At 46.7% G+C, this 15,000-nt stretch overlaps 1 protein-coding gene across 6 annotated transcripts in view; it reads right to left on the bottom strand.

The window, feature by feature from the left end:
- Positions 1-15,000, bottom strand: part of psd3l (pleckstrin and Sec7 domain containing 3, like) — a 243,279-nt gene that overhangs the window by 198,495 nt on the left and 29,784 nt on the right. For all 6 annotated transcript variants that reach the window (XR_012386108.1, XR_012386110.1, XM_068223894.2 and 3 more), the window contains exon 2: positions 5,870-5,981. Coding sequence is in view for 1 of the 6 variants with exons in the window: in XM_068223894.2 (XP_068079995.1) it covers positions 5,870-5,981 (112 nt within the window). In the remaining 5 variants the exon portion in view is untranslated. The remainder of the gene's footprint in view (positions 1-5,869; positions 5,982-15,000) is intronic.

Raw genomic sequence — 15,000 nt, 5'->3', positions numbered from 1 at the left:
CCATAAAAATCTTTATAAAGGCATAAACACAATAAAGGTGTTTATTTGCTGAAATTAATGTTAAAATCTATTTTGTTTGTATTGTGCAAAATATATGTGTAAGCCTTTGGTATATATTGAAAATGGCTCATTGTATGAATGCTGTAATGTTTAAAGAATTTTCCGTTTCAAACACATGAAGGTCATGTGATCATCAGGAATAACGCAGAATCTCATTTCTCACAAGACTGTTCTCTGTTCTCGCAGTCTCCAGAGTTCATTCTTTTAAGGTAACTCTGCTTTCAAGGTCTCTGCTTTCTTGAAATGGGTATGTACTTTTTTGTGAAGGAAAAATATAAACGTTTGAGTGTGTAACAGAAGAGTATGCAATCTTTGGGACATACTACTTCCTCATTACCAGATGCTGCTAAATTCCTTAGAGCCCTGTCAATCATCCACACATCATCCACATTTCTCTCATATTTAATTTCCTACCTTATTGAAGAAGCAGCAGCAGGATAATCTGTCATTCATGAGTCTTCATGCAGAGAAATCTCCTCAGGTGTTTGGATAATTATGCATTCAGACGTTAATGTCCAAACACGACTTTATAGAAGTTCACGTTGTTGTTGTTGTTGTTGCAGATGAAATATAACACGGGAAACACAATTTAAACATGTTCCAGTGGGCTAGATACTAATTAACAGTCATACAAATTTCTTTACTTGAGGGTTGGTCTCTCATGTCTATAATGTTTGTAGTTTATTTACACATTTTACCCACGTTTGTAGTTCTAGTCGAATTCACATCTAACGCGCAATGAATTGTGGGAATTATTACTTGTTAGAGTGTAAACGGTTCTACACTTCCGAGTTTTTACCGGATATAGTCAACCATCCGGGAACATTTAGCATACTCTTTTTAACATACTACAATTTTGGGACGTACTAATTCTATTTTCAAATACTATTTAGGATGGATAGCACGAATTGGGACGCAGCATTCCTCTTCACAATACAATTCCAATAATGGGAGTCACAATTCGAATCTTAACCTATTTTTTTCCAATTTCTTCTTCTGTGCATAAACACTTTTACATTTATATTTTAATTAGAGTTTGGGTTTTTTATGCATTTGTTTATGATTGGAATCTATGTATGAAAGCATTGTCATCTTAAAAAAAATATTGAATGACCTTCTACATATGTTGGTATACTTTGCTTGGAAATGTATCCTTGTAAAGTGGATTAATGAAGAACTGCCCCGTTTAAATCGATGGCTGCTCGCAATCTGCGACACAATCCCACTTGAGGCTTTCTCCACAGCCATGAAGAACAAACCTTTCCTTTTTTTATCAGAGCCGGGACCCTTTCTTTGATTATCTAGGAACCTCTAAGTCTCTAAGACTAAAAGCTTGTCTGTTAAAGAGAAATGTAATATTAATCCAGAAAAACCAAACAAAAAGCGCTCAGGGGTAACTCAAACATTTGGTCGGTGCTTCATCAAGGATTCATCAAAACAACAACAGGAATCAGTCCAAGGCACTCGAAAAATGTGGAAAATTAAAAAGCCTTTATTCACATGGCTAAATCTTAAAAAACCTATGCGTTTCGGCAAGGATCTGCCTTCATCAGGGTAACAGTGATCAGGCGCGTCTAGAGTCTCTTTTGAGAACTACGGTCACATGACTCATTTAAACATCCCAACAACACCCAAACAATTTAACAAACAAAGTCAACTATCATCATTAATTCTGCGTAGATAGAGGGTGACATATTATCATACATAGATATACACTTGCATATATGAAAATAAATATATATATATATATATATATATATATATATATATATATATATATATATATATATATATATAGATATATAGAACTGAAATGTAAAATGCCTATTTGTAATATAATTTTGTATTTTATGTCATTATTATTATTTTTTAAAATATTGTTTTCAATTTAACTACAATTTAATTTTATTTACTACTATTATTATTACTTTTTTTAAATGTCATGTGGGGGTCAGAATTCAAATCAGAATTCAAATTACATGTATAATAGATATTATCTTTATACTCACTGTAATTTTCTGATATGTTTTTGCACTAAAAATGTTTAATAAAAACCTATTTGGAAAAAAAAAAAAAAAACATTGAATGTAAACACCAGATGTAAAAGAAAAAACAATTCTTATTTAAAAAAGAGAGAAGGTGTCCTTAAAAGAAAAATGTTTATATAAAAAAGGATATTTGGAATTATTATATTGTAATTTCTTTCAATTCAGAAATCCCACACAATTTGTTTCATTAGTTTGCAACATTCATTCATTAATTTCCTTCTGCTTAGTTCCTTATATATCAGGGGTCAACACCGCGGATTGAACCGCCAACTATTCCAGCATTTGTTTACACTGCAGATGCTCTTCCAGCCGAGAGGAGTCTGGCTGCAGAGCTATCTGTGCTGCATCCAATGCTTTTTAATTCACTCACCTAACCCCACCCCTAACCCTACCCATCACAGTGACGTCACTCACTCCATTGAGTGCATTGTGTCTGACATTGCATTGCTGAGTGATGCAATCTCAGCTGGCAACATAAAGGCTGCATCCAGATACTATTGTTCCAGCTGCAACCCAGTACTAAGAAGCACGCATACACTCACATACACACACTCATAATCTAAGCCCAATTTTGGTTTTAGCCAATTCACCTATGGCGCATGTCGTTTGACTGTGAGGGGGAAACCGGTGCAGTAATTTAGTTCACCTTCAGTCGCATGGTGTTTGCAGAACACAAGCAGCAAGCTTCCACTTATCTTGCAGCAATGGTGACATATGATTCCACTGTAATCAGTGCATCACATTAATGACACTATGTCAGCATTCTTTGGTCGTGCTGCAATGTGACCCCTTTTGGCCGAGTGGCACAGTACGGTCCAGTACGCTTTATGGCCGTTTCCACTGTCAAAAGGTACCGAACCGCATTGTATCACTTTTTGGGTACCCATTTGCAAAGGATACCCAACACGACAAAAGGGTACCAAAAGGCAGAGCGATACGCCTAGCTGAACGCTATTTATATACAGATATGCATCACTAGCTCGAGCACAAGCCAGTAGAATGAAAACGAAGGAAGCGCCATTTTTAAATACACAGTGACATTACATTGTAACACTATATACACATATAATAAAGAGCTATGGCCAACCTGAGCTCAAAGTAACAAACCTTGATGTCGTCTACCTAACCAGCCACAAAGCTTTGTTGTTGTTTTACGAGGCCATCTAAAAGCGCAACCGATTTCACTTTCTCGAGAGAGCTCACGTAGGCGTCTTTATTTGTAATAATGAACTTCTTAAGCTGATAATAATAACGTGCACATGATTATTAAAGTGCTTCTGACATCCGATTCATTTAGAAACGAATAAACGCGAGAGTGAAGCATGAAAAGGCAAAAGAGATGCCGTAAAAAACTACAGAGCAAATGATTCTTTCAGCAACCTAATCCATGAACAAACTGCCATGTTTAACTATTATCCTCACCTTTTGGACTATTATGAACTTGGAATAACAGAAATCCTTTCTAACAAGAGGTTACATGTGCTGGTGGACCATTGGTACCCTTTTGGCAGCGGAAACACAAGGCTGATAAAGGGAGTGGCATAGCGCAAAATGCGGAGGCCCCCCTGCAGGGATCACTGATAGGGCCCCCAGTTGAGGGGGGTTGGGGGACAACGCGGGGAAGCGATTACAAATTGAGGAGCGGGGAAGGGAGGCGGGGTGGAGCGACAACGCGGGGAAGCCTTCACAAACTGAGGAGCGATTACAAAATGAGGAGCGATCACAAACTGAGGAGGGAGAAAAGGGCGGGGTGGAAGGATGACGCGGGGAAGCCTTCACAAACTGAGGAGCGATCACAAACCGAAAGCGGCGAGAGCGTCAAAGTAGCCAGAAGTCATTCATTTTTAATGAGAACCGGCGGCGAGAAACAGCGCGGCGCGTCTTCTCCTGTGTGGGCGTCGAGAAGAGTTGAAATCAAGTCAACTTTATGGTATGAGCTATGACGCGGTATTTCCTAAGAGTTTGATTATTGCGGTTGCCGGATTTTCAATTATTGAAAATCGCAATGACGTGGGGCCCCTAATCACGTGGGGCCCCCTCGCGGTGTGTGCCCTGCGGGTCCGTCCGCTACGCCACTGGATAAAGGTGACCCATACCGACCCGTACCGTACAGTATTGTACCACACAGTGGATATGGACCATCCTGAAGCCAATCGCACAACGGACAATAAATGCCACCCTGCACCACATCACGGCTTTACAATCTTATTTTTGTCCATCTCTGTCCAAACTAAGTATATTCAGCAGCATATGCATACATGTCTGTCAGGACTTTTTTTTCTGTTTCTAGTTCACACTTGCCAGGCATACACCTTCGCAATAAAATTTTAATAAAGAGTTGATTCTGAACTTTTGAGAACTGATTCAGAATCATCCAGAAAGAATTACAAGGCATCGATTAATCAATTTCTTTCAGATTTGCACAAATATTTAATTCCATACAGAATCCCATAGGGATGCAACAATACAGTTAGCTCACGGTTCAATGCATACCTCGGTTTTTTAACACGGTTTTCGGTTCTGTTCTCATGGCTTGACATGCGTGTTTTTTTTTATCCAATAGGCAATAGGAACAGTAAGAAGTTAAGGAGAAAAAAATAAAAACGATTTATTGCAATACTCATTTTGTTTTACTTAAAAGCCAAGAAAAGTACACTAGTTCCTAGTGTAATGTATAAAAAATGAACACTGAAATCTCACAGCAGCTGATAGCCCATGTACAAACTGGGGAACACATAAAATCCTACATTTTGAAAATAAACATACATGTGAAGTTAATAAAGATAAATTGGCCATTTCAAATAAACACATTTGTACTGAAGTAAACAAATAAACCATCCTAATTATCTCGGTGCTGAAAAAATGCGAGACTGTAGTCTGAAACGCGGATCGAGTGTTTTTTTAAAATGACAAAAGCCCACATCACCGAAACGGCTGCAAATCTTTAGCAATAAACACCCGCACTGCCTTTGTTTTATTTATGCGTCTTTCGGAACTAGTTGGGTAGATTCAGCGAGGGATTGTTGCTATTTGGAGGACTTTATTACCTTCTCTGCTATTCTGCCTCCAGACAGTGATATTGCTGGGTGATGGCGCTGCAGATGTGCAGTCATGGTTATACGTGTAAAACAAAACTTGCACACAGTTATGTTTTGTTCACCGTTTTTTCTTTTATTGGCATTATACTTACCGGCAAAAACAAAATGTCCTCACACGACATTAGAAAGACGCTGACGCTTTCTTGTACTGTTGCCTCACTTTGCCGGCGCTTCCTTGTACTGTTGCCTCAGCCTCACTTCACCGCCGCTCGCAATGTTAAAGTCTGAAATGATGGTCAAGCGCCCCCTATCTTTAGAGCATAGTGATTGGATATTTACTCGCGGCAAGGAGTTTCCTCATCTCAGCTCATGGATTTAGAGGCACACACAGTCAAGTCGGGGAGATATAAAACGCACATAAATTAATTAAACTCAAAACCGAGAAATTCACAATTCACAAGTGCGTATTGAACCGTGGAGGTCCTAGCGTACGGTTTAAGAAAGGAAAGGTCTAGAAATGCGCCATTTACACATAAAATTTATTATTATTATTATTATTTTTTTATTTTTTTTTTTATTATTATTATTATATTGAGAACCGTGGCATCCCTAGAATCCCATATAAGTATTCATTTAAAAACAAGATTATCTGAGAAATTTGTCATTTTATTGGCCATTGTATATAGTTTAGGATTAAAGTATGAAAAAAAACATTAAAATTACCGCTATCTGATGAGCTTGAGTCTTCTGCCTTTCCGAAGAGAAACTCGTACTTGGCTTTGGCGACAATTTCTGCGTGTGTAGAGGAGCTGCTGACTCGATCAAATGCTTCAACCTGCAAGAACAAACCACAGTTAAACTGATGTGCAAAATATACACTTTTTCTCCAAGCAAAAACAAATTAAAGGCAGTAAAAAACTGGTAGAACAAAAAAAAACTAGACAGGTGCACAACATAATCAGTAAATACAGAAACATATGAGTCGCAGGAATGCATGAATACAATTTTTCTCAGACGCGTTGGTGCATTTCTCAAAACACTATTTACATTTGCACAACAGTTAATGCAAACCTGTCAACATTGGGATGTGAAAATAAGGGACATGCCCACCATAATAAGGAAATCCCCCGACCCCCTTCAAAAAAAAATTCCCAAATTACTAAATATGCTTATTTGGAGCTGTTTCGTTGGAAATAAACAGTTAAATGGTCAGTAATATGCTTTATTATTATTTACAAAAGAAAAAATAAGTATTATACATTAGCAGCAAATACATTAGCAAACAGTTCAGCTTATTGAAATTAATAGCTATTATAATGAAATGGAATCAAATCTCATTAGCCGTTTCTTCACTGTATAACGTTCGAGGTTACAGAAGTAACCCTTCGTTTCCCGAGGAGGGGAACGGAAGTGCCATGAATGGGAGGATTCGGATCAGAAGCCGCTTATCTGGAGAGTATTGAACGGGCCAATGAATGAATTAATTGGCAGCGTAAGCTTGCGCAGGTGTGCGACATCTGCAATCATCTCAGCATATAAGCACACCTGAAGCCAGCAGACGCCATCCTTTTAAGCTGAAGAGACTTTCAAACAGCTAAGGGACAGTCATTATGGCGACGGAATATGGCACTTCCGTTCCCCTCCTCGGGGAACGAAGGGTTACTTCTGTAACCTCGAACGTTCCCCTTCGGTTGGGGAACTTCAGTGCCATGAATGGGAGAATATGGAAAGCGCCATAATGACTGCACCTTACCAACACCCCCGATGAGGAGATAGTCAAGCAAGCGTGACGCACCCACATCATGGGGGGCGCGGTCCTCCAACGTGTCCCTGGCCCTAATTTATCCTACTTCAACAGAAGTTTTACGGATTTAGATATATTTTTTGGGAAGTCGTGAGCATCTAGATAATTCTAGGAAATACGACAGTACGTTGGGAAGCGTGCAATCCCGATAGGGAGGACGCTGCGGAGGCCATCCGTTACCCAAGGGGGGGATAGATGGCAGAATTTACCTATGGACTAGCCCTAAAAAGGGGGAGTACGCATAGCAAAGAGTGGTTAGCGGAGAGGGAAGACACGGGTCCGCCCAGGGGGGGGACTTAACCGTGGCGGAATAAGCATATGGGATCGCCTAGTGGGGATCACGCATAGCAGGCACCTATACCCAAAACGCGGGCTGACCAGCGGGCAGACCTACAACGTAGTGGGCCAGCAAGTGACTCCTCCGCTGAGTCAGTGCTGGGGGCCACGGAGGAATCTGCAGGGCTCACCTGACGGGGAACTTTACTGACAGATAAAAAAGGCGCACGTACCTCCGTGTTAGGGAGAATGGCGCAGCAAGCGTGTTTCAACACCCTACCGAGTTGTCTCCTCAATCACCAAAGGGTTACCTAATACCCTTGAGGAAACCGGCTCCACTCGCAGATTGTAAAACCTTGCAAATGTGTTGGGTGTCGCCCAGCCCGCAGCTCTACAGATGTCTGTTAGAGAGGCGCCGCGTGCATGCGCCCAAGAGGATGCAACGCTCCGAGTGGAGTGTGCACGTACTCCCGGGGGACACGGCTGACCTCGACTCGAATAAGCGAGTGAAATGGCATCCACAATCCAGTGGGATAATCTTTGTTTCGATACGGCACTTCCCTGCTGCCGACCGCCATAACAGACAAAGAGCTGCTCAGATGATCTAAAATTCTGAGTACGGTCCACATAAATGCGCAGAGCGCGAACTGGACAAAGTAAAGAAAGGGCTGGGTCTGCCTCCTCCGGGGGCAGCGCTTGCAGGTTCACTACCTGATCTCTAAAGGGGGTGGTAGGAACCTTGGGCACATAACCGGGGCGGGGTCTCAGGATAACGTGAGAGTAATCCGGCCCGAATTCCAGGCACGAGTCACTGACCGAAAATGCCTCCAGGTCCCCGACCCTCTTGATGGAGGCCAACGCAACCAGCAGAGCTGTCTTCAGGGACAGAAATCTTAGAGATACTGATTCGAGTGGCTCAAGGGGATCGGATCGCAGACTCGTGAGAACGAGGGCGAGATCCCAAGAGGGCATGAGAGGGGGGCGAGATGGATTAATTCGCCTAGCACCCCTAAGGAACTGGATGACCAGGTTATGCTTTCCCACGGTGCCGCCAGCTACCGCGCTATGATAAGCGGAGATGGCGGCCACGTAAACCTTGAGAGTGGAGGGCGACAGCCTGCTGTCCAACTTCTCTTGAAGGAAAGAGAGCACAACACTAATCTGGCAATTTCGGGGGTCTTCTCTGCGAGAGACGCACCATTCAGTGAATAGACTCCACTTCAGGGCGTAGGCGCGCCTCGTGGAGGGGGCTCTAGCCTGAGTGATGGTATTAACCACCGCAGTCGGTAGGTTACCTAAGTCTTCCTCGCGTCTAGGGACCACACGTGGAGGTTCCAAAGATCGGGGCGAGGGTGCCAGATGGTGCCCTGTCCCTGAGAGAGTAGGTCCTCTCTCAAAGGGATCCGCCAGGGGAGGGCCGTCGCGAGGAGTGAGAGCTCTGATATCCAGGTCCGGTTGGGCCAAAGGGGCGCAACTAGCAGAACCTGTTCCTCGTCCTCCCTGACCTTGCACAGAAACTGCGCGAGCAGGCTCACTGGGGGAAACGCATACTTGCGCATGCCCCGAGGCCAGCTGTGGGCCAGTGCATCCGTGCCGAGAGAGCCCTCGGTCAGGGAAAAAAACAACTGGCAGTGAGCGTTCTCGGGGGAAGCAAACAGATCGATCTGGGCCTCCCCGAATCGCGCCCATATCAGCTGAACAGACTCGGGGTGGAGTCTCCATTCTCCAGGGCGTAACAGCTGTCGTGAGAGCGCATCGGCTGCACGATTGAGCGTGCCTGGGACGTGAATGGCGCGCAGCGATTTCAGCCGCGGGTGACTCCAGAGGAGCAGACGGCGGGCGAGCTGAGACATGCGGCGAGAGCGCATACCCCCCATGCGGTTGATATACGCCGCCGCCGCCGTACTGTCCGTCCTGACCAGCACGTGTTGCCGCTCCAGCACCGGTAAAAAGCGGTGGAGAGCGAGGAACACTGCCAACAGCTCTAGGCGATTGATATGCCAATGCAGCTGGGCACCCTTCCAGAGGCCCGCAGCCGCATGCCCGCGACACACGGCCCCCCAACCCGTGTTGGAAGCGTCTGTTGAAACAACAACATGGCTGGACGCCTGTCCTAGAGGCACACCGGCCTGTAGGAACGAGGGGTCGTTCCAAGGGCTGAGGGTGCGGCGACACAGCGCAGTAACCGAGACCCGGTGTGTGCCCGCGTGCCATGCGCGTCTGGGGACCCGATCGTGAAGCCAGTGCTGAAGTGGTCTCATATGGAGCAACCCGAGCGGCGTGACGGCGGCTGCGGATGCCATATGCCCCAGGAGCCTCTGAAAGAACTTCAGTGGGACCACTAGTTTGCTGTCGAGCTCCCTCAGACAGTTCAGCAACAGGCGAGCGCGTTCCTCGGAGAGGTGCGCTACCATGGTGATCGAGTCCAGCTCCATCCCGAGAAAAGAAATCCTCTGCACGGGGGCGAGTTTGCTCTTTTCTCGGTTGACCTGAAGCCCCAGTAGGCGGAGATGCCGAAGCACCTCGTCCCTGTGCATAATCAATTGCTCCCGCGAGTGGGCTAAAATCAGCCAGTCGTCGAGATAATTGAGTATGCGAATGCCCGCGAGCCGAAGGGGCGCTAGGGCACCCTCCGCGAGTTTGGTGAAGACCCGCGGAGACAGAGAGAGCCCGAAGGGGAGGACCTTGTACTGCCACGCTCGACCCTCGAACGCAAACCGCAGAAATTGGCGGTGGCGTGGAAGAATGGAGACATGGAAATACGCGTCCTTCAGGTCTATGGCTGCAAACCAATCCCGAGGACGAACGCATTGGAGAATGCGCCTCTGCGTGAGCATTCTGAACGGCAGCTTGTGCAGACAGCGGTTCAAAACGCGCAGATCTAGGATTGGCCGTGACCCACCGCTCTTTTTGGGTACGATGAAGTATGGGCTGTAAAACCCACTCTCCATCTCGGCTGGAGGAACCGGCTCGATTGCACCCTTCGCCAGGAGGGCAGCAATCTCCTCTCGCAAGACAGGGGCGGACAGGGGGTTGACCCTGGAGAAATACACGCCCGTAAACTTGGGGGGCCGTTTCGCGAACTGAATCGCGTAACCGAGTCTGATTGTGCGTATGAGCCACCGCGAGGGGCTGGCCCGCGCTAACCAGGCAGGCAGAGCCCTCGCTAATGGAGTCATCGCTACAATCGCTGACGTACCAGCGGTGGGGCAGCGCGGAGTGGGTGTGCTGATCCGGGAAGCACGAGGGTCCCGCGGAAAAGCTGGAGGAGAGCGATTCGCTCTGGCTCCGCACCCTGACTCCGGAGAGGGGGCTGGAGGGCTGAGGGAAGGGAGACCGTCCCCCCAGCGCTCGTGAGCCACTGGCGAAGCACGTAGAGTCTGCGAGCCGGAAGGCAGCGCGTCCCGGACTGGCAGAACTCGTGCAGTCACATCCGGGGAAGGGAAAAAGTGCTCTTTTACTGATGTTTTGGTGGCACTGAAAAGTACCGTTGTTATCGGGGCCCCGCCCTCCAGCGGGGAAAGAGCAAGTTTCCTCTTCTCCGGATGGCCTGTCTCAGGGACGCTTCGCGGTCCGTTTACCGGACTTAACGGCGCCTTGGGCAGGAGGGGCTGCCTGCTTTCGAGGTGAACGCCGCGCCCGCTTGGCCGGAGGCGCAGGCGGGGGCGGGGCAGCACTCGTTGACGGGCGCCCTCGGCGAGGAACAGCGGAGGTGGATGGCTCGGCGGGCGGAGCGGGCTTACGGCCACGCCGATAGATGACATTGCCCATCGCATCCGACTGCTCTTTCACCGCCTTGAATTCCTGGGTGAATTCACCGACGGTGTCGCCGAACAGGCCAGCCTGGGATATGGGCGAGTCAAGAAAGCGAACTTTGTCAACGTCGCGCATATCGGCCAGGTTTAGCCAGAGGTGGCGTTCCTGAACCACAAGTGTGGACATCGTCCTCCCCAGCGCACACGCGGCGGACTTAGTAGTCCGAAGAGCATAGTCGGTCGCGGTGCGCAGCTCATGTAATAAGCTTGGGTTGGACCCGCCCTCGTGCAGCTCGGCCAGCGCCTGCGCTTGGTAGCGCTGGTAGGTGGCCATCGCGTGCAAAGCAGAAGCAGCCTGGCCCGCAGCCTTATAAGCTCTGGCTCCGAGGGAGGCAGACAACCTACAGGCTTTGGACGGGAGGCGGGGCAAAGCCCGCCACGTAGAGGCGCCGCGCGGACAAAGATTGACCGCGATAGCGCGCTCCACTGACGGGATCGCCTCATACCCCCTGGCAGCTCCGCCGTCAAGGGCGGTGAGGGCGGAGGCACTCGCAGCACGGGCAGAGAAAGGTGCCCTCCAGGACTGCGTGAGCCTACTGTGCACTTCCGGGAAGAAGGGGACGAGAGGCTTCGAAGGCTTCGCCTTCTGGTCCTCTACGTAGCACCCATCTAGTCGGTCCGGCCGCGGAGCTGGGGGATAAACCATCTCCAACCCCACGGCCGAAGCAGCCCGGGAAAGCACGGCTAACATGTCCGCTTCAGGATCCGATTTGACAGCGCTCACCTGCCCGGAGGGGGCGAGCGGGTCCGGATCTTCGTCGGACAGTGAAAGCCCACCCTCCGATGCCGCGGAGGACATCTGATCTCCGGTGTCAGCGAGTGTGAGAGCTACCATCTGGTTAGACGGATCACTCTCACCACCCGAAGCTTGGATGGAGCGCCGTGAGGAGCGAGAGGTCCGCGAGCCCGTGGGCGGCGGATTAGCTCCCGCTGAAACCCTCAGATCTGCCCGAGCGCCCGCTGCTTTTTTAGAACAGGAGGCAACTGGGGTGGCTCGCTCTCTTGCGAAAGTTAGCCGCGATCTTAGCTGTGCAACGGTCATGGCATCGCAATGACGACATGAACCGCCCGCGAGCACCGCATTAACATGCTGGACCCCCAAACATGCAATGCAGTGATCGTGTCCATCATCCGGAGACAGGAAACCCCCGCATCCAGAAACGCACAGTCGGAGCGCCATCCTGAAAAGGACGTGCTGCACGACTGTGTTGCTCTTTTAGGAAAGTTGCAACTATACGCACCGCTCTGGAGGACCGGACCCAAAGAACCGCAGGCAAGGGAGTAACCCAGCTCGACCGTCTGCCACCGCGAAGACCCACTCTGGACCGGGAGACACACTCGTTCGCTCTGAAGTGCTGATCAGCAAGAGGAACCCTCATCGACTCACTCAGAAAGGATCTGAAGCGAAAAGGATGGCGTCTGCTGGCTTCAGGTGTGCTTATATGCTGAGATGATTGCAGATGTCGCACACCTGCGCAAGCTTACGCTGCCAATTAATTCATTCATTGGCCCGTTCAATACTCTCCAGATAAGCGGCTTCTGATCCGAATCCTCCCATTCATGGCACTGAAGTTCCCCAACCGAAGGGGAACTTACATATTCTGTTTAGAGAACAAATGAATGATTTATTTAGATTTTTTTCATTTGATTACATTAAATAACAGAGGTGTCTTTTAAAAAATGCACACATCTAACGTTATAATGAAAGCCTTCAACTGCTTTCCTACCTGTCTATGCTTATTTAGTACGAAATTACTTGTGGTTGAAAAAAAAAAACACCAAGATAGACATCTTTAGATATTATTATTATTAACTATGTGCATATCTGTTTAAACATGCACCCAGAACCCAAACTTTTGCTCCGCTTCAAATCACGAGTACAGAATCTGTTTGGGAAACAGCCTCTGTTTATCACTATGGAGCGCGTCAGCTGACAGTCACGCACCTCTATATGACTGTTTTGAACATTGCATATGAAGAGGCGACGGCACCTGTAATGAAAAGGAAAGGAATCGTGCCGTTTTTATGTTTATTTCAAAGTGTTTTCGTGCCTAAACAAAACAAAACCACAGAACAGACTCGCATTTAAGAGTAAGGGGTGTCCCCTGGTGGTTCGGTGGTATGGGTTGTGTATAGGGAGGCTCGGCTCTTTATTGTTTATTTGCCACCCTTCAGAGAAACACTGAAAATACGGGAGAAATACGGGAAAATACCTGTACCGGATTATATCGGGATAGAACAGTAAAATACGGGAGAATCCCAGGAAAAACGGGAGGGTTGACGAGTATGATTTGATGCATTTCTCAAAACAATTGGTACAAACTGCAAAACCTAGTTGATAACCTGCAGAAGCGTGTCACTTGCTCAAAATGGATAGTTCATTCCTCAAAAGCAAGTACTGATGTCAATGATATCATGTCACTATCATCAAGATCAAGATGTTTATGAACAAGATAGTCAAATGGCTTTCAATGGTTTTCATTTTTTCCAATGTGTCAAATTGGTTGACATCACCCAACCATAGTGTGTATAGACTATCCTGTCGCATAATGCGGCAAAAATCCTACACAACGATAATAGTTTGATTGCGGATTGCAATTGGGTTGTTTACATGTCTGTACTGCACTTCAATAATGTGACTAAAATGGGCATACTCCACATCTTACAGTTTTTCTTGTTTGCTTTGACCTGGTTAAAGAAACTAGGTTCCACTTCATTTTCATTATCATTATCCCAGCAGAGCAGAAGACAGGTCTTGCAAATGTTTAAACCCTTTCTCATTGGGTTGATACATTTTCCCCATCATTTTTTAAAACAGTTAACACGGATGTCATTCAAGCAGTCCAAACTCTATTGTTTTAGCCATAGTAACCAAACAGAAACCATTTATTCCTAACCATTAGAAACTACCAAGATTAGGAGGAATTCACTGAAGTAGAGATTTGAGCGGGACTAAATTTTGAATCCCGCTCCCACCAGGTCTTAGCCTAAACCCGACCGCTCCAGCTTATATTCAGCATTTGTGTAATGTTCTGTTTTAAAACTGTTTTAGCTTCACGCAAAGCTGATGTAACGTTGGATTTTGTTGTTACAAATGGGTTATATCTTCACAGAAGTGTTGTTCAGCCACTAAAATCTTTTCGAAGAAAGATTGATAAGACTATTTTCAGTTTCATAGGGACCTTTCACAGCATCTATAGTGTAGATTTTAATTAGTTTAACAACAAAACACAAGTAAATACCGCTATCCCGCCTAGTCTCTCCCTATATTGTTTACCATGCAACTCTAAATATTTGCTCTGAAATCGCATGTCAGTTTGGCTTGCACGTCGCCGGACAAGCACTAGTCGCTTTTAACACATGAGAGAGGGTTCTTTTGCTGTGCTCGTGTTAAAGGAGGCATGACTCTAGACGGCAGGGGAGGGACTGTGATTCAGAGATTTATGCTAAGCTGTTAGCATTGTGAAAGATCACCTACTGCACCTTTAAAATCGGATTAAATTAATTAGAAATCGCCGTTTACATGGTAGGTGAGGCAGTGGCGCAGTAGGTAGTGCTGTCGCCTCATAGCAAGAAGGTCGCTGGGTTGCTGGTTCGAACCTCGGCTCAGTTGGTGTTTCTGTGTGGAGTTTGCATGTTCTCCCTGCCTTCGTGTGGGTTTCCTCCGGGTGCTCCGGTTTCCCCCACAGTCCAAAGACATGTGGTACAGGTGAATTGGGTAGGCTAAATTGTCCGTAGTGTGTGAATGTGTGTGTGGATGTTTCCCAGAGATGGGTTGCGGCTGGAAGGGCATCCGCTGCGTAAAAAACTTGCTGGATAAGTTGGCGGTTCATTCCGCTGTGGCGACCCCGGAATAATAAAGGGATAAAGCCGACAAGAAAATGAATGAATGAATGTTTACATGGTAGACTCTCAGTCAGAGTAACATACTCACTGTGTGGAAAAGAGCAAACTTCTCC

The sequence above is a fragment of the Danio rerio genome, chromosome 10 (genome assembly GCF_049306965.1).
Source record: "Danio rerio strain Tuebingen ecotype United States chromosome 10, GRCz12tu, whole genome shotgun sequence".
In the NCBI taxonomy this organism is placed as follows: domain Eukaryota; kingdom Metazoa; phylum Chordata; class Actinopteri; order Cypriniformes; family Danionidae; genus Danio; species Danio rerio.
The sequence above is the reverse complement of the archived record's forward strand: the minus strand, read 5'-3'. Positions and strand labels throughout refer to the sequence as shown.